This window comes from Prinia subflava, chromosome 15 (assembly GCF_021018805.1).
Source record: "Prinia subflava isolate CZ2003 ecotype Zambia chromosome 15, Cam_Psub_1.2, whole genome shotgun sequence".
Taxonomy (NCBI): domain Eukaryota; kingdom Metazoa; phylum Chordata; class Aves; order Passeriformes; family Cisticolidae; genus Prinia; species Prinia subflava.
In genome coordinates, this window is record NC_086261.1 from 19,556,563 (window position 1) to 19,582,407 (window position 25,845).

The window sequence follows — 25,845 nt, forward strand, 5'->3', positions numbered from 1 at the left end:
TCCTTCAGACATTTCCCCTTTCAGTTCATTAGTCCATAAAGAAAACCCAGAGTCCTGAAGAAATGACAGAGGCAGAAAACGCTGTGCTGCAGTGAAGTGAGATGGCACAAACGCAGCTGGCCACGGCGAGTCTGAGATTCCTGCTGCACTGTCCCTGGGCTTCCAGAGCTTCTTAAACAACAACATCTGTTTGTAACTACAAAAGCAGCCTTCAAGCAACTGCTGTTTTCTGAAAGTGGCAGCATGTCTCAAAAACATAAGCTGACCTGCTTTGAGGAACAAGAGAAAGGACAATTTCTGCAAGTGTCCTGTACAGTGACGGGAGCACGGACCCCCTTTAGCTGTAGGAGCAGCTCTGGGCTCCCTATTGCCACAGCACTGAGGGCCATGCCAGGCTTCTGATCCCTGAGTTAGTGCTCTGAACTTGTTCCCCGTGGCTGCCCTCTGCAGGAACATGCCCTTGTTTCCGAGCTCTGACGGTTTCCAGTGGCAGCTGAGACACCTGAGGCTGTGCACGGATGTCCCTGTCCCTGTGAGCAGCAGCAGCCCCGTGTGGCTCCCCTGGAGCAGGGCCGGGCACCTCTGCCCAGGCCAGGCTGGGCTCACAGCGCAGGCACAGCTCTGCCACAGCTGCCACACATCTGGGCACAGCTGCACCAGGCTGGCACAGTCAGTGCTTGACAGCCACCTCTAACAGATTCCTGAGGCTTAGAGAAGGCAGATTTGGGCAGGGCTGCAGCATTTTAAGTGGCCACACAAGTTTGAAAAGACAATTATACAATTAGCTCTCTGTTAGTAAGTCTGAATACACGAGACTGGTACAGTCTGATGTGAAAATGCCTGGAGAATGAATAAAAAGGAAGGGCCACCACACTTAAGCAGCATCTCTTGGCAGTCAGTAAGAACCTGCTGCCTTTCCTCACATCTCCTCTCTAAAGCTGTTTGCTGTTTCCTAGGTAAGACTCCCCCCCAGTGGTTGCTATTTTCACTCACATGCGAGCTCAAAGGCTGCCACAGCTCTTCAGCCTGCAGAAAAACAAACAGTAGCACTTGCCAGTATTAAGCCTGATAAATCAAAAGGAGTGGTAAGCGGGTGTCAGAAGTGAAGTGTGATTTTGTATTAACTAATCTGTGTTATGTATCCACTGCACTGGAGCTCTGATCAAGTTATCATTATGCAGAAGCCTGCACAAAGGGAATCTAACACAAATTGTCAATCTGAATGACTCCCTTTTAGTTGAAGTGTTTTTAATTATATATTCATTTTCTTTCATGGTATGAGAAAGCAAACTTATTTTAAGGAGTGCTTTTTTGTTCACAAACAGGTGATTACCTTTGTTTTTCCTGTTTGCCAAGAACAATGTACACATTATTATTATTATGTGATCAACAACCCCCAAGACCATATGATAAAACTATTCCTAATTGCTATGAAAATCCAGCAGAAGTTCACAGCACACCCAGTTCTGTGGCAGATGTCCATTCTGACCACCCCAGATGTCCAGTGGATCCTACGGGAGGTGAACAAGACTCAGACACAAGCACACCTCCCCTGTTCCCTGCAAACAGACTTTGCAGTAATGGCAGCTCTGTGTGTGCATATACACAAAACCAGACTTCAAAGATTCCCTGCATGGGTAGAATACTTTTTTAGTTTTCACTGATTTATATTCAGATACATTCTCTGTTTCCTTGAGGGGTTTTCAGAGTGGTTTTTACTGACAGTTTCTACTGCTGTAAACTACTTGTCTATGATAAAACAATACCTTTTTCTCTTAAAATAGGATTGAAGTGAAGCACCAATGCACACAAGGCCCTGCACTCCACAATCTCCATTTCTGTCACATTTTGGCCTGAATTCCATGCAAGTATTTTTGCATGACATTATGCTGTATTTTCTATACATGGCTTGATGAGAAAGCCTCAGCTAGATGCTTTTTATTTTTGATATTAAAAAAATCACATCTAGAAATGAAGAGTGGCACTTAATTCCTTCAGAATTAAGTGCTTTGAAATCCATATACAGAGGGCAGTACAAAGCATGCTGGCCTCAGAGCTCACTACCAACCATGCTACACTTTAGAGAGCTACAGACCAGAGGAGCAAGGCCATTGGAAAACTTCTAACTGTCCCATCAAAGAAAGGAGAAACAGAAAACATGCTGAAAATTATGGATATGTTAGAACAGTGCTTGCTATTCATTGAAACAGAATGTGGTACCTTGGTGTACAGACTGTGCTTGCTCATCACCTGCTCTCACACTGCAAACGGTGAATTCCGAGCTCCTTGCCCCCAAGAGCAACACCAGCCTCCCTCATCTTCACTGGGGAGCAAACAGTTTTGCATCATATACTCAAATTATCAATAAACACATCCTCAGGGAACTCTGCTAGTGTTTTGGGGGGTTGGGGGTGCTGTTAAACAGAACACTGCAGCAGCATCAGCTTTATGGGCTCTCAGGAAACTCTTCCTGCTCAGTGACAGTTTTCAGCATTTGTGAAAAACTGCTCTCTCCTTTAAACTGGGCAGCTGTTATTATCACAGGCCAAGACTCCACACCATTTATGCCCATTAAATAAGGGAAATTTATGGAAATTATATTTAAATGCCACTGAAACAGAAACCAAAAGTCTCCAGTCTCTTGAAATCAAACCAACCCCACAGGGTTTTGTACCAGCAAGTCCCACATCAGGATGAGGGCTGGGAGATGAGTAAGCTTTATTTCAGTGAGACTGACACAGCTGCATAAATATTACTGCAATAGGTTATATCTGAATTGTCTTTTCAAAACTGCCTAGAACCAGGAAGATGTCAATTATTGAGAGAAAATGAAAGTCTCTATGTGAAACGTATCTGAAAGACACACAAGCCCACTGCCATCACTCCTGCATTCTCAGCAGACATGGGAAGGGCTAGAAAAACCTTCAGTGTGCTGCTGATAGAAATAAAGAAGTGGTGCCAAGTGTCTGCAACAGTGGGACTGCCACTGCTGTTCAGGGCAAAGGGCTGCAACTCTTCCTTCTGCCACAGGCTCTGGCTGTTCCACAGGGGCAGCACGTTACTGTTTAGTTAACTCATTTCATAGCATTATTTTCTATACAGTAAAGTTTGCATCTGCCTATATCTTGTGCCTTTATACAACTTTTAGATAAGACAAGCTGAAAACAATTAGCACAAAGCTTGATTTTAAGCAACTATTTCCAGAGCACTAAGCTGATTTCCTCGATGTACTGCTTTACTAACATGCTACTTCAGTGCAAAAATATGTAAACTTCTGTATCACCAATGCAGTTAATTCTACCTTACCTTTCTATTTTGCAATGTGAAATATTTGGTCATTAATTCAGGAAGGACAGAAGTGTAATTAGGAGGGAAATCACTGCAGTCAGTTTCACTGCTACACCATCTATATTGGAAGTTCTCTCTCAGGCTCTGTATTATGAATGATCCTTCTAGCAAAGATGTTTCTTATCTTCCTTCTGCAAGGAATAATTTTCAATGCCAGGTTTCACTCTGGCAAGATCATCTAAATCTTTGGCAAGGCTTTTAAATGCATGTAATTTAGTATTACCATTGGTATGCAAAGATATAAAAGAACCTATCAGACTAAATACCTGATCTCATTTTTCTTAAATTCTACAGCCTGTTTTTCTCTTAGATCTTTCCCCAGATTCTATGCCCCAAAGCCGAAAGGGAAGTAGGCCATAATTTTTCTGAGAAAATATTGCTTATTTTTAATATAGTTTAGAAACTAATACCTTAACCAAAGTGTTTTCAACCAGCACTTACCTTAACAGGCTGCAATTTATTTTCACAGCCTATCTACAGTGCTCATCAATTTTGCATAAAACAGACAAGTGGTGCATAACACTGTAAAGACAGTGTCACAGTATTTATTCCCAGATCTTTGCTAACAAGATCATAAGGCACAGTTTGGAAATAATGAAAAATATTTTTACCCAATCATTTGATATTGCCAGTGGATGGAGCCAGCAGGCAGAGAAGTCCATACATACCCAGACCATCACAGCACTCAGCAAGGCTTCCACAGATGCCTTCCTCAAGTGACTTAGATACTAAGAACACGTTTTTCAGAGATGTTCACCAACATCTATTCTCCAAAGCTGCATGGCTTCAGTTTCCATCACCTGCTCCAGGTTACACTGCAGCAGAGAATCTTCAACCACACTCTACCATTGCTGATTTGCTTCACCTACCCCAGGCTGGTAGGACTGGATTACTTCTACAGATGTAATGTTTGTGTATGTATCATTGGATATGGATCGCTACTTTTCTTGAAAAAATAGAAATAACAATAAAAAATATTTTTAACCAAAAACCTGAATCAGAGAGAAACAGCAATTCTGTATCCTCTGTTTCCAACACTGAAGGCCCTTGTTAAAATGAATACAAGACCTGAGATTTACATTTTTAACACTTCTGTACAATTTGCAGGGCCAATGCTGACGAGGACACCACTGAGACAAATAAGAAGCATTGAGAGATGCAGTTTTTGAACTTGACATCAAACAGTAAATAGAAACAGTGTTTCATTGTTACAGGTGAACTTACCTCCTGCAGAGCCCAGTTCATTTAAAATATATAAGGAATGCAACCACTTGCAAGGATAAAGATTTCAAAACCACTATTATTTTTAAATAAACGTGTTATTTTAACCTAGTTGTTTTCACTGGCCATGCTTTAACCCAAAATAATGGGATTTAACAAGAAAGAAGGCACGCACGTGGCTCACATCAGACCCTTTGACAAACATTCCTACAGGCAGACAGCAAAAGACAATTTCTCCAACAGGCTGCTTTGCAGTGGAGAATTGCCACAGTTTTGAACAACATCAGTTTCTCACCTCATTTATGAAATTACAACAGAGCAAAAGCTGGTTTTTTTTTTTTTTTTTGTTTTGACAGAAAGACATAACCCTACGCTCTTTAAAAAGAGCAGAGAACAAAGATGTTCTCTGGATCACTACAGTAAAATCAACACAGGACAGTTCCACCTTACAGCAGGCTGGACTCGGGACACAAAGTGCCACCCCTGTGAACAGTCCCTGCAGGTAAAGCCAGGGCCCCAGGAGGGACTGACTGACTCCTTTGGGGGGTTTCACACGCTCCTGGCTTTGGCGGGGACACCCCTGATTTTCTCCTCAGTAGGTGGCCCTGTGCTGTGCTCTGAGCTTCATTACATCAGTGTTTAGAACAAAGATGTTTTAGTTTTGTCAAGCAGTGCCTGCCCTGGCCAAGGACCTTCCAGTGTCCCGTGCTCTGCTGGTGAGATGAGCCATGAGGAGGAATAGTAACAACACCAAACGCATCTTCTGGGCTAAGTCATGCCTGAGACACAAAACTTCCTTGTAAGCAGAAGTACAGAAAGGAAACATCAGGGTTACACACTGTCCCCACCATTTAAAAAAAATATCTTTTAGAACTTATTTTCCCTGATAGATTAATACTAGTTTAGCCATGGAATACTCCAATCAGGTCATGGGATTCTGTAGGAATAACTTTAAAATAGTAGAGCTATAACTATGTGTAAATCTACATGCTAGAACACTACCAAAGTCTTTGGAAGCTTGGGTGTCACAGGTAAATTAGCCCAACATAATGAGCCAAGAGAGAAGTCTACCACTCCTACTTGTATTGACTAATTCCAATGGATCCACACTGGAGTTCACCATTTCAGCAGCCCTGCTGCACACAGCTCCAACTGACTCCACAAAGGAGTTCTGCTACACATATGAACATATGGCAGAATCCAGCTGTCTACTTACACAGAAAAAATAAAATCAAACTTGGGTTATGTACACATAAATGCATTTCAGAAACAATAAGGTACTACAATCATCTTTATTATTTTAAAAACAGTTTTATTCTGTATATTTAGAAACGTGTAATTTTAATAACTGCAGAGAAAAAAAAATCAGCCACACCTGAATAGCTAATAACTCATTAACAGAATGCAGTGGTATATTATCTAAACAGTAGTAGTGCCATTGTGCCGTAATAAATTGTCTATTAGTAAAAAAATACATTTCAGGGCACATAGTACAGCATCCTTATGACAAATTACAGTAGGGATACTTTTCAAGAATTTAATCAAAGTAGAGAATTTCGAGTTATATTCTTTAAATGCAGCACTTTAAAAGGTAACAACTTTGTGCATTTTTAAAAAATGTCCTCGTTCGTATATTGTAGAAATGCTGCTTTTATTGCTGCAGATGTCAAAGTTCAAGGCTCAAAAGGTATGAGAATACAAAGATATCCTTAAGAAACTTCGTTTGTTTTTATATATATTTATATATATAAAAAGGTAAAGCTTATAAAAGTTAATTTACAAACCAAAAACAAAAGTGGTATGCACGCATTATATACAAGCGGTCTATAACATCTATAAATTTTCAAATGCATAGCAGAAAACATACCATCATTTTCTTCTGGTTCTCTTCTGGCTGATGAACACAAACAATGCTCGTTCTCTAAACCAAACTCCCAAGTTGTTGTTGTTGTTGTTCCCCCCACCCCAGTCTCTCATGATATAATTTCTACGTAAGCACAAAAGCCATACAAACTTAATACAGAGAACTATGAGAGCTAAGACTATTAAAAACATGAGGGTAAGGCATCCCTGCTGGTTAATAGGTCTGTAATAATGTGGTTAATTTACAAATCCACAGAGGCATCTGAACCATAGTCATCCCACATGCTTCTCCCCCTCCCCGTGTTCTCAGGACAATGTTTCCACATACAGCGAGTAGATGTGTTTGCATCACCTCTCAGCAGAGGAAAACAGCTCAGCTGTGCCCCCCCAGGCTGACTGCCATTTCATTGGACATATACACCAGAAGTCATTTAAAAACCAGAGACCAAAAGGTAGTCTTGTGAGTTAAAAACACACAGTTGCAAAAATGCAGGCCAAAATCTGTGTTTTCCACACTGGAGTATGAAAAAAATTTAGTTCCTCTGTGTGTAGTTTCATCGGTACTTTCAGATAACAACAAAATACTGGTAGTGTCCTTTAACAGAGAAAAAAAAAGAAACAACAACAAAAAAGAAACAAAAACCCCAACACACAAGAACAACCAAACCAAAGCATAGAGAACCTGCAAACCCCTTGTACCCCCTGTACACTCCCTGCTCGTGGCATGTATTGTGACCATGGTTCAAAGAATGTACTTGCTAATTCATTGTTAGTTAAAGCAAGATGCTTAAACACTAAGATCCATTATCACTTATAGAACAGTTAATACTTGATAGAGTGGTTCAGTTTATATGTAAGGTCCATCTCAGTTTCATATTATTTACTCAGTCAGCTAACTTAATATTTAGAAGTGGTCAATTAGGACTGAGACACAGTTTGCTCCAACAAGATAGTTTGGATCCCCGGGAAGAGACTTGTTCTGCCAGGTTTTGGGGTCACCTGTGGGAGGAAAACACAATGCTGGTGTTTAGTATCTGCTGTCACACAGTGCACATCTTGAAACAACCAAGCTTTTGGACAGGAGCTTTTAAGTTCTGAAGCAACACCTCTTTTCTTGTTTTTTTTTTCTTTGTTGCTGTTTTGTTTGATGGTTTAAAAAACCCTGCAGTTTGCATGTTATTAATAAAAAAATATCCCTTCATTTCCATATAACATAGGATAGGTCAGTTATTCAAAACAGATGCTGTGGCACTCAGGAACTGGTAAATATAACTCATACTACTCTACAGCACCAACATAATGCTTTCCATTTGAGTAAACAAATGTTTTGTTAACAGTGAATCAGGTGTTCACTGGCTTCTTCCTAAACTGCCATTGACAAAAAAAAAAAAAAAAAAAAGAAAAAAAAAAAAAAGAAAGAAATTTTAGAAGCTAATGTGGGTAAGATGCATTTGAAGTGTCCTGGAACAGTTCTGAGCACAGATGAGGCAAATCAGAAGTCATGTTGTAACTAAGCACTATGACACATTGGTAGTTTTATTTTCCATGATGAAAATAATTGTAGACAGGATTGTAGTCATTTTGCAGCTACATCCAGTATATGTGTTTAAAAGCCTGAAATACTAAAAGGTATTCCAGTTAACTGGTACATAAAAATCTTTACAACAGCTCTTATCTACTCATGGTCAAAGGTTCTGGGTAACAATCTGTTACAACAGAATGTCATCAGCTGCCATCTCACCAGACCAAAGGTTACAATGCCTCTGCACAGTCAATTGTCTCTTAAGAGGAGACAGTACTCTTCATTTATGCACCTAAAATCACTACCAAGTGCTGCCACTACACAAGAGGTGTGATCATCCCTCTATGGTAGAAAGTGAAAAATGCACTCAACTTCTCTTAAACCTTTGAGATAAATGACATTAAATAGCTTGGCCAAGTAAATCTACCTTGGGAAGAAATGTGTAACAAGCTAAAAAACCCAGTCACACACCTGAGCAAACACCTGAGACCTTGGTATTAAGTGAGAATGATACAAATTCCATGTAATTTTCTTGAACTCATGAAAACAAAATGAAGTACACAATGCACTGAGTGATGGCAACATCTAACGTAGTGACGAGGACTAGAAGTGGCCAGTGTGTAGTCAGAGAACACAAACAAATTTACTGCAACCAGCTGAGACTGCTTATTTCAATCAAAAACCTCAGTAATGCAGGAGAATTTTTCCTTGTACAGATTCAGGAATTTCCATTCAAAACTCATACGACCAAATGTATTAAAAGAGTAGAACAGGACTGTAAGACGGTCGGGTCCCAGTCTTGCACATGAGACAGGCAGACTTGTTTCCAACCTTTCCTTCTAAATACATAGTAAGGATACAGAGCTGTGGAGGGTGTTTGTCCCACACAACTGCTTTGAAAAGGAAAATAAAGAGATCACTCAGTGTTTTTTATGTTCAAATCAGTGTGGCCATAAAAGGCAGCTTTTTTTCCCAGTCAGCTTTAACACCAGAATCATTAAAGCTTTTGCAGTGGTTTAAGAGCAAAATACCAATGTATGAGGCTTAAATGTGGCAGAAAGGATGTTAGTAAGTGCAAATGAATGTCACTTTTAGGACAGAACATGGATACATTGAGAAAAGATGAGGTAGAGCAGACGACTGAAGAGAGAAAAACCCCAGAATTGTATAAATTGTTATAATAAAGCCACCCCAAGAATCAGAGTCCCATAACCAACTAATTTAGAAAGAGAGAAAACAATTATTTATTTAAGACACAGTATGGTCTACTTACATATCATAAGACAGAATTGCCTAATCTTTAAGTTTGTCTCAAAAGAGCAATGTTATGATATACATCCCATTTCAGATTAACAGAATGTGGTGTTATATTTACAGTACAGAAAGTGTTAGGGTTTCAATAGACACGCTCTTGCTTTCACCCACACATGCGCGCACACACACATCCCACTTTGGAAAGGGAGGAAAATGTCTCAGTAACTTCAGTTCTTGTTTAGGTCATTTGAGTCCTCTCCCTTCACTTCAAGTAAGTTCATGAACAGGTGCTAGTAGTTACAAAGGAAGTGCTGTGTTGCTTTTGTACATAGTTCTCATATCTTTGGGGACTCTGTCGTTTCTGAGCCCGTGTTTTAACACTGCCATGTATACACACATTGTTAAATAGATGCATGCAACACATGCATAGAATAGCTTATAAAAAACAACTAAAAATTATTGCCATTAATACCTCTAGATTATTGGTTCCCCATGAAGGGGATTGATGCTTTCATCTTTCAAAGCATCAGTGCTTTGGTGTTGACAGTGATAGATACATTGGGTGAGAGAAGATATGCATACATGGTGGCTTAAATGCTGTATACAGAAATACATTTTTCACTCAGTACTCAGATCACATGTGCACATTAATGGCTTGAATCTTCCATCATAAATTTTGAAAGTAGCTGAATAAAACCTTAAGACTTTTTCCTCAGATGTGCAAACATTCCTTTTAAAATCTCTGTAACCTCACAGCCGTTTCATGAAATTGCTTGAAACTTGCCCAGAATTCTCAATTAGGCTCCTCACTGACAATTTCAGCCAATACATTCTCTCCCTCATCCCAGAAAGCCACAGTGAGGTAAAATAAACAGGTAAATAAAATTGCAACCTAGTTGCAACTTTTACTATCAACCAGAGACTTCTGGATAAAGGCAGTAGAGGAGAGATAGGTAGGAGCAAGCAAGAAAAGTCTTTTGGAAAAACCAGCTACATTAGAATAAATTGTAAATGCTTTTACTGAACACTATAGTTTTCTTAAATGACCCAATTGTTAGCATCAACTTGCACACATGGAAACAGTTAACAAGCGTTAAATCATGATTTATGAGCATGCAGATTGTTAAGATTTGCCAGAGTCCTATATGGTTAATTAAGCAACAGACAAACACCAGTTATGTTACAAAGGCCAATCAGAGGTACATATTCATTTCCTCTCAATTTTAGTGCGACTATCATTTCAAGTGTATTCAGCTGTAGCAGTCCTCAAGAAAGAAGACAGAATAGAAAAATATGGTAATATTTAATAGACTGGAGTTATTACTCTTTTTCTGCTATCATCGTTCTAGCTATGAATTTGCACCATGAGTAAATGTAAGAAAGACATTTGTAATGAAAGTGAAATGGGAGAGTTTGACACAAATACAATGATTGAGTTTTTATATTACACAGCAACACCTTTAGCCAAAATAACTTAAATTATACGATAGCACCCAAAAGCCCCAAAAGGACAGAGGGAGGACAGCATACCCGACGAGGAGTCGGAGGATTTTAGAGCAAAAGACCAACCATCAGGGGTCATAGACGCACAGTGTGGCAGGCGCAGCTCCACTGGCTTCAGGAATTTCAGTCCATGAGGCCCACACATTACCAAGGGGCTAAGAAGTGTTTCACCTAGAGTTAAGAGAAAGAAAAATCTGTTACTGACTTCTCTAATGTGAAATACATTCCAAGTATTACACAGTTACGCCGCAGAGCTACTCAGTAATTCAATTTAGAAAAAATAGGAACATTTAGACCTGTCAGTAAAGAAAGGCACAAGATGGTTTCTCACTTAAGTGACTTCTCAGTAGAGCACGCTACAATCTCAAAATGAAAGCTATTGAAGCATATTAAGGTTATTTTCATATTCTGTTTTGTTCTTGTCAGAAAATAATTGTATTAAGTAACAGAATAGTGTACAGTGCCAGCTGTTACCTTTCTCTTTATCCAAAGGTGGAAGTATACTGTTGTCTCTGCAGACTTTGAAATATATCTCTTGCTCTATTCCCTCTGGAATGGCTCCTTGTGGTATAATAATACTAACTCCAGTCTCTATGGAGCTCAATACACCACCATTGCTGTTAAATACACCTCTTGCTGTGGCTACAACAGTGTGTCCATCTTCCTCCTCCTCATCCTCAAGTGCTGTAGGGCTGAAAAGACAGAAAGCCTAGCAGTTTTATCAGCATTTCCTTCCTGAAACTATGTGGCAAAAAAAACCAAATCCACCCAAAAAACTCCCAAAACAAAGAAAGAAACCCTCCAACAAACAAAAATCCACCAAATCTCACAAACTGAAAACATTCAGTAAGAAGTTAAAGCAAGAATTCACACCACCTGAATCTTGCCTGAACTGCCTGCTTCTGGCATTATACAGAAAGAGCTTACCCCAGCTACACATTCAGCTTCATAAAAGTAAATGTAACTAACATTAGAAAGTTTATTTTTTGTCCCAATACTCCATTCTGACTTTAATACCAGAAGAACTAATAATTCTTATTCAAGTGACACTGAACCCTTCTACTTACATAAATATAGAAAACAAAGCTTCTAAAAAAAAAAAAAAAAATACACACATTTTTCCAGGTTGCCAGGCTACAACTAAGGAGAAACTTGTAACCTCAAGGTACCGTGATGAAGTTTTCAGAACAGTTTCAAAAGAATTTCACTCGAAGAACCAGTGTAACTCCAAAATGTAGCAGTCTACAGAACTACCTAGCATAAAACACTTCTCAGGTGCTTAAGAACACATAGGACAAATAGCAAAATTTTATGTCTGGTTCATGCATTATTATTATCTTGAAATAAAATATTAATGAAACACTGTTCTGCAAAAGCAAATAGTTTAAGACTGTAACAGTATCTGTTGCTCTTGACATAGTTCTTATATGTTAAAGCACATTAGGCAAGCACGAGCTGCAATCCAGCAGCTGTTGGTTTGTCTCACAGTACAGTGCACCAATATGAAACTGCAGAAATTACTTTCTCTCTTTTCACAAGCATTTTTAAAGTATCCCTTATTCACGTGTCCTGTGACATCTATCTAAGCACACAATGAATACAATTCGGTGCAATAGCTATCTTTAGAAATTAATTCCATCTTCTGGAAATAGATTGCAAGGACAAATTATTACTATCTAGCAGAAAAGCTATGATTTACCATGAGAAATAGAAGTAGAAGGCATGCCACTTTCTAATAACAGAATGCAAGACAGTGCAGGGACACAGAACACATTTTAAGTATCTATCCTTTGGCAGAATTTAGAATCATAGCATCCATCTTTCAACTATAACATCAACAGAAACTGGAAGCAGAATAAAACAAGCTGTATTTTTCACAGATGACCTGCAGGTGTACAAGTGGAAAGAGAAGGAGCAGCAGCTCACCTTACAGGAATGGCTTTAGGCACAGCATTAACATTATTTGGTTGATATTTAGGCTTGTCGACCTGTACAGCATAGGTGTCCATTCCACTCTCGAAGTCGGGAGGCTGCGATGAGCTGTGTGCTTTCAAAATTGGTTGAGGGGAATTTGAAGATTTTGATGGCAACTCTGGTTTATGCTGAGCTTCATTTGGCAAGAGATTGTGGTTGAATTTGGGGCTCTCAAACTTGCGCTCAAAGGGCCGTGCAGCGCTGGTGTAAGGTTTGGTGGAGAAGCGGTTGTAGGAAGGAGTGACAGTTTTCTGAATCTGCTCAGTTCCATTCACAGGGCCTTTGTCAGGGAAGCTTTTCTGAGGGTAAAACGTGGACTGCACAGTGTCCTCTCTAGAGGATCTGAAAATTGCTGACTTATTCTGAGGTGGAGGAGGGTCAGACACAGAGTTAACTGCAATGAAAATGAAAATAGCCAAACTTGTCAGCAACCACCAGAAATGTCTAGTCACATACACTGAGGCATAAGGACACATTTCAGTCAATTCTTAATCTTCAGTATAAAATATATACAGGTTCAGCTTAGCTCTCTTAGATCATCTGTCCTCCTATTGCATTTTGTAAATCTGGGCAAGTTATCTAACATTTCATTAAACATGTTGGAGACAGTGGCATGACCTTTCAATAGAAAGGTTAGACTAATTTATATCATGATGAAACTCCCAGAAATACAGTACTGAAATATCACTGTGTACTTGCACAAACCAGAAAATTCAATTGAACTGGGCAATCCCCTCGATGTGAAAGTGAAAACAACTTTTTCTTTTGTTTTTAGAAGCCTACAAGTATTACAATTCATGTCAGAAGAATTCTGGTCCAAAGCAGAGGGAATTTTATTTTATCTTTGCCGAGACAACTGAGACAGTTACAGGTACTACTAATACCTGGAAGCTACCTGGTTTCAGAGAGAATCACAAAATAATTTCATAAAACTCCATCTCACTACGGTAAAAAACTATTTTCAACAATAATTATTCCATGTTTCAATTGGAGAACAACATAGTTACCCGTGTAGACAAGCACCTGACAAGCAAGAGGTGTTCCCACAAAGGTCAGCTTTGTAAGTGCTCACCTTCAGCAAGTGCAGGCTTGTGGTGTGCTGGGAGAGACAGGCCAGGACTGTTAATTGACTGTGGCTGTGTGTACTGGACTGAAGGAGCAGGAGGAGGAGTTGTAACTTGAGGGATTGGCTCATAGCGTTTTTCACCTACAGGTCTATCCATTGATTCAGTATCACTTGGTTTCCCCCTGTTGAAATAGAATTAAAAACCAAATATTTGACTGTCCAGTTTCCTCACAGCTCCTGAATGCACTGCTATTTTTTGTCTTCTATGATCACTTGATTTCCATCTCTTCCTATAAACATTAAAACATTATTTTCTTGAATAGCCTGTCTCAAGTATAAAAACATTTATTGATAAGCACAAAAGATTCAGACAACATTGACCTTTAGAAGATTAGTAACACAAACCAAGGCAAACAAAAGGCAGATGACATTTCAGGTGTATTTACGTAATTGCCTAATAGATATTAATTTTTCAACTTCATTTAGAGTAATTTCATTGAAAGAGTGTTCTCTAATTTCATGAGTCTTTGAAAGAAAAATGTAAATCCACGTCTTTTTGGGGTTGTTTTTGAAAAGGATAATTAGCCAACAGGATGATGGATTCTAGTATAACTTCTTTAAATACACCTCGTATTTGAACAATGCCATCTTAATTAGAAATGTAATCAGCTTAAGCTTCACTAGCTTTATGTGCATAGTGTATGTAACTTTAAAATCTTATTTTCAAAACATTTTTCTTGTGCTAGAAATGTTTATCCACAGGTTTACTTCAGAAAATGATTGATTTCAAAAACACCTGTAATTTTGGACCGCAATATCTTTATTGAGCTTACTTTCAGAATTTGTGTGTTTCAAATCTGAAGTGCACATAATGCCTGTGATGAAATGTAACAGTGAGAGGACACCTGAAAACATCCTCACATCAACAACAGTCTTACCACTTGATGTTCCTTTTCAAGTAGTCATAGCTAGTGTAAGAGCCAAGAAATCTAGGTGATGGCAAAGCAAACAGCAATAGAAGAATGAAAGAAAACAGTCATTCTATCTGGAGCACATTATTTCTTCACACTTTTTATGTTAGTCCTAGCAGCTGTCATATGACAAGGTTGTTGAAACAGAGACAATATTCACAGAGATGTTTCTGACAACGCCTTTACCATATGCATGTGTACAATGATCACATACTATTCAATAGGAGATTTGGTCAGTTAATTAGGAGGTAGTCAAGATCTTGTATTGGCAAATATTAAGAATGAGATTACACTAAGCCATTTGTTACAATCTGTATAAACAATGTCATTCAATACACTGAAATAAATTAACAACCTCTCACATGGTCCAGTTTGAAACAACTTCTGCAGCCGTAACATTCACAAAATGACAGGAGTTTTGTACTCTACTGCAGAACATCTACTGAGGGCACATTCATAGCAACTGTTTGTTTCTGCAGCACTGTCAGCTCATCCAGGAGAGAGCCCACACCATAAAATGCTTCTGGTTGTGTTCAGCACTATCTAAAAGGACGTCTTGGAAGTGTTTATGAATACTAGGAAAGACAGAACCATAAGTATACTGATGGCTTCCTTTGATTTTTAACACTTACCTTACATGTAGCAAGAAAATATATTGTACATGAGGACAGCTTTGCCTCATTCCTTCACTTTTGGTATGCTCATAAATATTTAACAGGCAACAGTTCTAGACACCAAACATCTTGGTGCTTCAGAGGAGTATGCTATGAAACTAAGAATAGGCTGGGAGCTTCTGAAAGTCTGCTGGATCACCACATGGATGAGAAGATCAGTGATCTAAACAGCATTTGTATGAACATATCTCTAACACCAGAGTTGCAAAAAAGAGATTATTTTACATCTCAAAGGTTCCATTCCCACTGATTTTATCCGAAGCCATTTATCCAGCAACAGGAGTCATTACTGCAGGCTCCCTCCCTGTTGCCTTTATTCCAGGTGGGCAGTAGCTGCTTTCTCAGGAAAGTGCCCACCTGAAATCACTGCTTCCCAGAGGGAGAGAGCGACCAGGGGAGGCAGCCCTGCCAAAGCCCACAGAAAAACCCCAACACACTCCACGCTGATCAGAACTGCATGTCAGTGCCCCAGGGAACGAAGAAATGGGGAAGGGCAGGACCTTTTGATGCAGGGAGGAGAGCACAAATCGTGTTTAGTATGAAGCACATTCTGTCACAGGCTCTTGACCAAGGGCCAGACACAATCCCATCCACACTGCTCAGAACCTGTATGCAGCCAACGTGATCCACAGCACAGTGACCCCTTACAGCTTCTAAGGGTATAAATGAAGTTCCCCTAAATATTGATAGGCTGTTTGCTAACCTGTTTCCCACTTCATCTTCATTACAAAATTGCTACTTCAATTTGAAAGGAAGCAGAAATGAACCCCTAGAATGAAGCCGTGGGTTAGAGCCATAAGCCTGTGGGTGCAGCAGGGGCTGCTCTGCTGGTGCTCCATCAGCTGCAGCGAGCACACAGCCAGCCTGGATGCTGCTCCTCACTGCCCCTCAGCCGAGGCTGCAGCTGCTCATATGAGCTCTCGAAACCCTACTCAGCACAGAAATTTGCAAAGTTACCTCACTCTGCAGTGTGTCAAGCTAAAGCAGGTGACTACACTGAACCAAGCAGCAACAAACCCACTGCTCTCAGCCACGGGGATGTCCGCCTCAAACTGCTCCAGCTAGAGCCACTGAAACACCCATTTACGAGCTCTACTGTTTTCTCACATCCAAGAGAAACTATCCCTTATTCTACAGTTCCTGACAACTGTAACATGCAGATGTGGCATTATCCCTACAAAGCAGCTTTGGCAATGGCATAAATTTCCTAAATCATGAAAATAAACTCCCAACAAAATAAAAGAGTAAAATAATTTGTAGTGGGAAAAGTACATACTGTCACCACACTTACTCAGTGGCAAAGAACTTTACATAATTTGATGTTTCACATTAATATTTAACACTAAGAAAGTTGTAGCTATTGCTCATGAATAAATAAAATCTGTCCTCTGTACCCAGAATACATTATACGGATTATTCAGAAGCAAGAGATTGCATAATCAACAGTTCCTGTATAATCCAAATTTAGTCCTGTTTATTTTTAGAAGTTTATTCACAGAATAGCAATACCACAGAAATTCACTGGGAAAAAAGATTAATACTGAGCAAGTAACAGGAACAATATGGAAGCTGGTGAAAGTAGAGTCCTAAACATGAATGTTTCCTCAAGACAGAAGTTGGTTTGTGTTTCCACACAAGGACACTGCAGTGTACTAGAGGCAGTACTGTCCAGCTGAGCAGCATTCTTGTTTATCTCTTTCCACTTACATTAATATTTTAGTATTTGTCTATTTGCACTGGACTACCCTGGGTAAATTTTCTTTCCCATGTCTGTCCCTTCCTGTTAAGGGTTACATTCTTTCACAAAGCAAAAACACAACACATGTTTGTCCCACATGATACATGAAATTGTCAGCCTTAAAACCAGTATTATCTTACTCCTCTGTGGCAGTAAGAGGTCACTTTCCCATATGTAGGAGCCCTAAAGTTATACATTAACTCACGATCAAAACACAACCACAGCTGAGCAGCCAACAAATACAGGTGTCACAGCACACAGAAGCAGTAGGTAGAAATATGGAACAATCTCTCTCAACCATGAGCTCTTCTGCACCAAGAATTAAAACTTGTGTCTGTCTCTCATGCTTCTCACCATGACAACACAGCAGAAAATCACAAATGTACAGTGAAAGCTTCCAACGCTCTCCATCTGAAGAATTTTACAATCCTCACAATTACTCAATGAAAGCTCACAACACTTCTCCCAAAGCATGACTTGCATTTTCAGGGGCAACACAGTCCATGCCTACAGACCAAAATGGATCATCTGTGGCAACATCGGGTTTTTTATGTGAGTGGAATTCTGAAATTACTGCTAGGAGTCCAGTCAGGACAGTTTTCTTAGGCCTGTGCCTATGATGCCCAGAGAGCAGAACAGCTCAGCTCTCATCTTCCCATCAGAACACACTGGGCAAGGGAAAGGAAGGATAAGAAGTATCCTTGCCTGAGAATCAGAACTGGTTACAGATATCCAATATAGACGTCACTAGGAGAAAAAAAAGTGAAACCTTTAAAACCTGTCAAGCTTTTTGGAGTATTCCAACATTCTCAGGTCACAAAGACAGACAGTGGAAGATCACAGACAATGTTCAAACAAGTAAGAACTGGACTCTCAAGTCTCAGTTCAAATCCTTTAAGACAAGCACTGGAACATGGTGAATCAAGTACATGAAAGATATCTTGCACATACACTCAACATTATAAAATTTCAGCTAACTAGTTTATTATTTCATTCTAAAGATCTCATTTACATTAAGGCTGCCAGATTTTCAGCTTGACCTGAACAGTCCATGTTTCAAGCAGGATACAACCAATAGAACTACAGCCTTCAAAACCACCCAATTTTCAAGCTGCATGCAGCAAGCCAAGGTGGCTTTTCACAGTAACAGCTACAAACACCTTGTTACAGTTTCAAAACAAATTTCAAGAATCAAAACAGATTTAGGTAACTGTGGAGAGTATTCACAAAGTTTGTGTAAGCATCCTCCAAAACAGCCAGCTCTTTACCTGAGCTAAATCTGTGTATGAGCTTTCACACAATTTCTGTATCAAAATGTTCCAAATCAAGGAAGCAAAACAATACAGGAAACAGATGTTTCCATCAACAGATTAAATTCTGGCCTCAGCATTATTCCCTAAAGGCTTGGTTTCCTAATGTCAAACACGGCTAATGTGCACAAGAACAAATGCATGCAGCACTGGAATAAAACAAAACCTTTGCTTTGAAATGTGTAAGCACTACTGTATTAGACTAAGAAAATACTTTATTATGTCCTGCTTATGATCATAAGCAGAACACTATCAATGATCTTGATGAGAGGATGGAGAGCACTCCCCAGTAAGTTCACAGGTGACTCCAAATGAAGCGGGGGTGTTGATTTGCTGGGGGTAGGAAAGCTCTGCAGAGGGATCTGGACAGGCTGGATCAGTGGGCTGAGGCCAGCTGAGCTCAGCAAGGCCCAGCCTGGGCCCTGCCCTTGGCTCACACCAACCCTGCAGTGCCACAGGCTGGGGCAGAGGGGCTGGAAAGCTGCAGAAGGCCCTGGGGGTGCTGGTCAGCAGCAGCTGAACACGAGCCAGGTGTGGCCACATGTGCCCAGGTGGCCAAGGGCACCTGGCCTGTGCCAGCCGTGGTGTGTCCAGCAGGACCCATGCAGTGACCATCCCCTGTGCTGGGCACTGCTGAGGCCACATCTCCAGTGCTGTGTCCAGTTCTGGGCCTCTCACAGCAAGGAGGGCATTGAGCAGGTCCAGGAAATGGCAACAGGGCTGGGGAAGGGTCTGGAGCACAAATCTTGTGCATTGCAGCTGAGGGAGCTGGGGGCTCAGCCTGGAGGAGCTCAGGAGAGACAGCATCAGTCTCACTGAAAGGAGATTGTAGCCACGTGGGGGTCAGTCTCCTCTCCTGGTAAGAAGTGACAGGACAAGAAAAAGTGACCTCAAATCGTGCTTAAGGTTGGATATTGGGAAGTATTTTTTCACTGAAAGGGTTATCAGATGTTGGAACAGGCTGCCCAGGGAAGCCATGGAGTCACCATCCCTGGAGGTGAAACGATGCAGAGGTGTGGCACTTAGGGACTGATTCAAGTGCTGGACCTGGCAATGCCAGGTTATGGCTGGACTTGATCTCAGTGGTCTTTGCCAACCTGAACAAGTCTACGATTGTATGCCAGTAAGTACTAAGTAGAAGTACTATGTTGAAGGCCCTGCAAAAATGATTTGATTTTGACACCTGAAAAAATGATTAATTTACTAAAAGAAGTTATAGAGATATGTGGTTTTAAACTGAAGCTACACTTACAGAGAAATTTCAGAAATTACATGAGCACAAAATTTCATTTCAGTGCCACAAGTCCCTGAACTCCATTGAACACCAGCAGAATTTCTGTTTTAGCTCTAGGTGCCCGCCTCCTTTTTCAAATCAAAAAAACCAAAGAACACAAACTTACTTAGAATAATTGCCGAAATTCAGCTGATTCTGTGAATGTATTGGTTTGGTGGGCTCAGAGTGGTGGCTGGCAGGAACCTGCGCCGATGGCTTATTTTCAAAACTCCTGCGATCGAAGTAGGAGAGCTGCTTGCGGTAATACTCCTCGTCCTCCTCGGGGTCGTAGTGATTGGAACGCACGATGTCTTCAGGTGCCTTCACTTGAGGTCTCTGTGGTTCTGGGGCCCTAACCAAGAACAACACACAGTTGCCTTGCCCAGTTGAACAAGCGTAAGAGCCCAAATTATATTTCTATTTTATAACCTAGCTAGTTATAAAGCAATGAACATGTAATTTTTATAATTGTACATCTTCCCTTTTTATATATATTGCAAGGAAATTAGACAGTTGTGACACACCATAAGAAAACCCTTATTTCCCTTATACCTTACCTTTCCCTTACATTTTGCATTCTAATTAGCTTAATTAAAGATAGAACAAAGTAGAACAGAGGTACTTTATAAGTTTCTTCCTCAAAAAAGATGAGAAATTGTTGTATTTTTCCCCCACCTCCCAGCAATCACACCCACGAGAACTAACTTCATGCCCTGCTTTACTATTGATACACAAACCATACTGACACACTCCAACTCCTCTCTGCAGTTTCCAGTTTGAAACACTAAGATGTATTTCTAAATATTCTAAACTCATACTGAAAACTATATTTAATCAGTTGTGCATCTACCTGTAGGTTGTTTTCTCGTGCTCATACTGGCTTTGAGAAGTTGGTTTTGGACCACTCACACTTGTGAGTGCAGGCTTAGGTGCTAGTTCTGGAGGCTGTAAAGAAAAGCACGGCATACTCTTAAATTCTAACATTTAGAAAGATTAAATACTTTAAGATTAAGAATACTAAGACTACCTTCCCTTTCTCCAAAAGAAGGAACAAGTACTAGCAAAAGAAGAATTAGAGGAGTTTCCAGTATAGCAAGACCCCCTGGCATAGTTTTCACAAGAAGCTTTTAGAACACACCACATTTAGGTTGCTAAAGGCAATATTTCACAAGCAGTAAAGCCTTGTTTCTGAGACAATATTTTACTTCTTGCAGTGCAGTCTCATTAGCAAAAAGCAGGAACTAACAAACTTAAATGACTTACCTTGACAGTTGATGTATCACTCGTATCCTTCATTTTCTCCAAAGATGGGGATCTTCTCCTTTCAAATATCTTAACCCTACTTCGCACAGACTGTGGTTTCATGGCTGGATCTTCTTCTTCCTCAGCTAGGGATGGTGGTGTAGGCAGTGGTTTACTGTTGGAAGGCAAAACTTCTGGTTTGGTTTGTGATGAAGAGGGAGGAGGAAGAGAGACTCCTGAAGTGCTATGAGAAGGCTCATATTGTCCAGCTTTAGCATTGTAAGCTTGAGGAGGACCTTGTTCATAGCCCCTTATGTGTGGATCAAAGTACTGCTTAGGTTCAGGAGACCGGGATATGGCTGACTGGTATGGCTGAGCCTCTGGCTTGTATCGACCGTGGGCGTCGTACCCAGCCGCGTGTTGGTCTTCGTATCGCACTTGTGGCAAGCTGAAGTTCTTGGGAGCGTGCTCATAGCGAGGTCTGCTGTCATAGCTCATTGCAGGGGGCTCCTCAAAACGAGGTTGTGCTGGGTAATAGCTGCGTTCTGTGCTCTCTTCTAGATTTTGTCTGGAATCAAGATCCCTAGGAGGCTGGTTTTCATACGCTGTTCTTGTTTGGTTATAGGGCTGTTTCTCCTCATAATATGTCCAGTGCTCCTCATAGGGAGGCACACGGTCATCGTAATGTAGGCGAGGGTCATAACCACGAGGAAACTGATCTACGTAGTTTGTGGAGTCATACCTGTATGGTGACTGTTCATAATCCCTGCTCGGTTGTTTTTCTGCGTACTGAGCCTGGGATTCATAGATCAGATTTGGGTCTCTTTCCTGTCTCTGTACTGGGTGATTAATCGCTGGCTGCTTTAAGACATAGCTTTGTCTGGATGCTTCTTCATTAATGTACGGATCCTTTCGGTACACCTGTTAGAGAGAGACACTTCTCAGCTACAATGAAGAGTAACTTCAGCTGCAGTTGAAAGGCACTATTTGACACAAACCCAAGTTTTAAATATTGGCTTTAATTTTGTTTAAAAGCAGAGTAATTTGATGCAGATGCTTACAATCAGAGGAAGCTGAACTTGGTGATTCAAGAGATGCCTTTTAGTCATATTTTTAAGAAAAAAGATGTAAGTAGAATAGAAGAGAAAGACAAAGGTAATAGCCTCATGTCTGGGGTTTGGTCTTCAGGGGCACACACTTTTTTCAGAATGTGGAAAGAGTGGAAGTGAAATATATAAATACACTAAGATAGTTCTAGCATTGCTGAAGAAGTATATGAAGTCACTCAACAAACTGGACTCAACATCATTGATTTGGCATGATTTCTATTTTAGGGAAATAAGATTTTTCTCAAGGCCTCATTAACAGGAGAATGTTGACAAGCTAAGGAAGTCACATATAAAGTAAAATCAAAATACTGAATGCAGCCTTTTTTAAAAAGTCATGTTTTTGAGAAGTGGAAAGGACAGAGTTTGAAGCCATGCACACAAGACATTACATGATGCTTAGCAATTCAGATGGACTTTTTTGTAACCTCCATGATTCTCTTGGAAGAAAAAAAAAATTAGAAGGAATTCTTCAAATAAGGGCAAAACAAAGATCATGTGCTAGCTTGATGTACAGCAGGAAATCAGCACGACAAGGTGGGACAGGTACCTTTGCTGGATCTATATGCGGCGATAAGGATGATGGCTCTTGGTCTCTTAGCACTACATGAGCTCCCTCAGTACTCGGTGCTCTTAGGGGGCCCGCTTGTGGTTGGTAAGAGTTGTAAGGAGCAGCAGAAGGCTCCTCCAGTCTGACATTAGTTAGGTTTACATTAGCATTTACTGCAGAGGCTGATGAGGTTGCAGGGTTTGATTCAGGCGACGGGGAAAGGTAAGGGACTGCAGGTGAGGCTTCTGCTTTCTGTGAAGTGTTTAAAATATTTTAAATATACTGCTATTCCATCAATGTATGACTTTTTGATTTATATTAAAATAATTTAAGTGATGCTCTGACCAATGCAGCTAGATGTAGAATGAAATGTACTGATAGTATCATGCACTAGCACTTCCAGAAATTCATTAGGTTGAGGATTATAAAAGCAAAACATTTAATTAAGGTAGAATGGTACTTCAATCCCCCTCCTGTCAATGAGTCACTAAAACAGGCAGGACAAGCTGATTCTCCAATTCACTGTAATGCACTGTTGCTGATGACAGATTCTTGTATGCACACACAACACTGGTAAGCAGAATATAAGTGGACATGTCTTATTTGAGAGAACTTGCAACCTGAAGTAGACGTATAGCAGTCAGTGTATAAAATGACTCTCTTACCGGCTGAGTAGTAGTTGTTTTAAATCCTGAAGAGTCTATTCTGAGATTTGGCTGTGGCTGAGCTTGAGATGCATAAGCAGGGTAAGTCTGGGTCTCATGATGCATTCCAGAAGAATCCTCTCGAACAGGTTCAGAGGAGCGTGTAATAGCAGATTCAGGAGGAGTCCCAACCTCATCATTCAGAGTTTCATCCAGTTCTTGGTCAGTGTAAGCACCCCCTTCTGTGTCTGTGTCCTCGTAGTCTGACGTGTGTCTGCTGTCTGTGCTGTACATGGAATACTCACTGCCGGGAGCGGAGAGGTAAGAAAGGCGGTCATCGTGTAAATCAAGATCATCACTTGTAGCACCATCTGCCTGTGGCAAACAAAACCAGGGCACACGTTTATTGAAATACCTTTTAAAGAACACCCTTTCTCTTGCAATGTAGAACCTGGGAGTTTTATCAAATTCACTATCAATATCATCACAGGGGACAAGAAATCAGGCTTCCGTCACTGAGTATGTTATGCTTAGACCTAGAAGATTTGTCTGAAGCCTAGCTCTTTGAATTATCTTACTAAGGGATAAGATGATCTGTGTAAGGGACAGGTACACATAGTGCAGTATCCACAGATATCGAAGTACTTAGAAAAATTAAAGTGCAGGGCTGCACTTTAAAGTCATGTATGATATTGGAACCATTACTTTGCAGGTACATATAAGGAGCTATGGTCTAATCCAGATCTAATTAAGAAACTTCATCATTTGCTTACGTTTAGTTGGCACTTCACTTGACAATAGTTCCTCAAGAGGATGGATCTAATGTGCATAGAGTAACATGCAGCTCAAGAAGGCAAGTGGAGTTTTAGTGGGGAGCATAGAATACTAACTTGTGATTTCGTATGTATTTTCTCACAATTGTTCTCAGAAAGGTCAGAAAGAACAGTTCTCAGAAAGGTCAGAAAGAACATGAATATGCCACTTGCTTTTATATTAATAAAAAATACATTCCACCATCAGGCAATCCCAGCCCTGAGTACCCATGCAGTGAAATCCCCCAAAGTTCTTTGATGAAAACTGATCCAATCTTCACAGCAACCCACAGAATCTTCACAGCATTAATATATCCTCCAGTGAACAATGCCAGCAAATGCTCTCTTTATTACACTGTTGCATGCATAAGGACAACTGCACAGCTCTCATTAACAGAGTAAGTGCTCTGATGTACTGACAAATCAGTTTTGAGCAGCTCACACAGCCAGGAGGTATTACTGCTGTAGATCATCACAGAAAACCTCTCATGAATACTGTTTCGCCATTTCCCCCAAACATTATTTCTTACCTTTCCTTCTGAAACCCACACTAGTTGGTTCTGTTGTTGCTGAATTGCTTCCTTAAGAGCTCCATACCATCCTTCATTCATTGAATTCAAGTTAATGGTAGCTAGAAGTACAGCAGATTAGTTTGACTTATGACTTCTGCAGAACTACAAGAAGGATCTGTACCACGAGTAATAAAAGCAATATAAACTGGTAGGTTAAAACTATGAGATAGTTTAAATAGTAATGCAAACATTAGTATCCAAAGCAACCTTAACGTCTGATGTAGTTTGGGACATTTTATCTCATAGGAAACACTGAATTAACAGTAGCTTAGACTAAAGAGAGGCTTGAGTTCAGCCAGACTAAAACAATAACGTTACATCATTTTCCTATTTATTCAAGTTTTGATTTTGGCTGATGATCCTGCAAAGTCACAAGATCTATTAGAAATGTCATTCTGATGTTTCAGATTGCTTTACATTTGTGCACTCATGTGCAAATGATGCACACACCAATTAACTACTGGCCATTGAATGGGGAAGCCTGAGCAAGTCCGTCACTGCTTGACCTGCTCCATTTGCAGAAAGTCCTGGAGGTAGAAGCTTCTCATCTTGCCTCCCCTCCCCTCTCAGAAGTTCTAATCCAGTCTGTTCCAATCCAGACTTACTTGTGAAGAGATGGTGATTATTTTTGCGGAGCTTGTGAGCTCTCTCATAGAGCTTTCTGGCACTTTTTCGTGATTCTGGGCACAGCCTCATTCTCATGGTCTTTACTCCCTGCTTAGAATCAGGATTTAGGAACACTACAATTGGATACCACTGGGCATAATTCAGACGGTCCACTGCATTGGGAGTGACATCTAATAAAGCATGTTTGTCCTGCAGTGATGAAAAGGACAGAGGCAAGAAAGTGAATCATTAATGTCCTACATAAATTTTTTTAACATACTCCACAAATTGATTTTGTATTATCTTTACAGAATTCATTGCTTCGAAGTATTGATTTAAATCCTTCTCCTATTTGAATTAACAGAATAATAAAGACCAATACCAATACCGGCCTAAATAGGCATATACATTTTGAACTGTAGGATCACTGTGTAAGTCCAGGATTTTTTACATTTAATTCTATTTTTAAAAAAACTCCTCAAAGTAAGCAGATACTGAAACAAAAAGTAAGCAGTCTCCTATCAGCATTCTGTAAATAGGAAAACAACAAAAACTGAAACACAAGACATAGTTTCATTACACACTTCTATGTACCT

The 25,845-nt window shown here is 40.2% G+C and overlaps 1 protein-coding gene across 6 annotated transcripts in view; it reads right to left on the reverse strand.

Annotated features, from left to right (window-relative positions):
- Positions 1-5,860: 5,860 nt before the first annotated feature.
- Positions 5,861-25,845, reverse strand: part of TJP1 (tight junction protein 1) — a 158,271-nt gene continuing 138,286 nt past the window's right edge. For 2 of the 6 annotated variants that reach the window (XM_063413049.1, XM_063413053.1), the window contains 12 exons: positions 25,249-25,459; positions 24,602-24,702; positions 23,281-23,634; positions 22,616-22,867; positions 20,981-21,880; positions 20,568-20,662; positions 19,845-20,069; positions 13,758-13,933; positions 12,638-13,079; positions 11,186-11,403; positions 10,739-10,882; positions 5,861-7,431 (listed from right to left, as the gene is read on the reverse strand). In XM_063413049.1, the coding sequence (XP_063269119.1) occupies positions 7,337-7,431; positions 10,739-10,882; positions 11,186-11,403; positions 12,638-13,079; positions 13,758-13,933; positions 19,845-20,069; positions 20,568-20,662; positions 20,981-21,880; positions 22,616-22,867; positions 23,281-23,634; positions 24,602-24,702; positions 25,249-25,459 (3,213 nt within the window). In that variant the 3' untranslated portion in view covers positions 5,861-7,336. The remainder of the gene's footprint in view (positions 7,432-10,738; positions 10,883-11,185; positions 11,404-12,637; positions 13,080-13,757; positions 13,934-19,844; positions 20,070-20,567; positions 20,663-20,980; positions 21,881-22,615; positions 22,868-23,280; positions 23,635-24,601; positions 24,703-25,248; positions 25,460-25,845) is intronic. The other 4 variants (XM_063413051.1, XM_063413050.1, XM_063413055.1 and 1 more) reach the window with 4 other exon arrangements.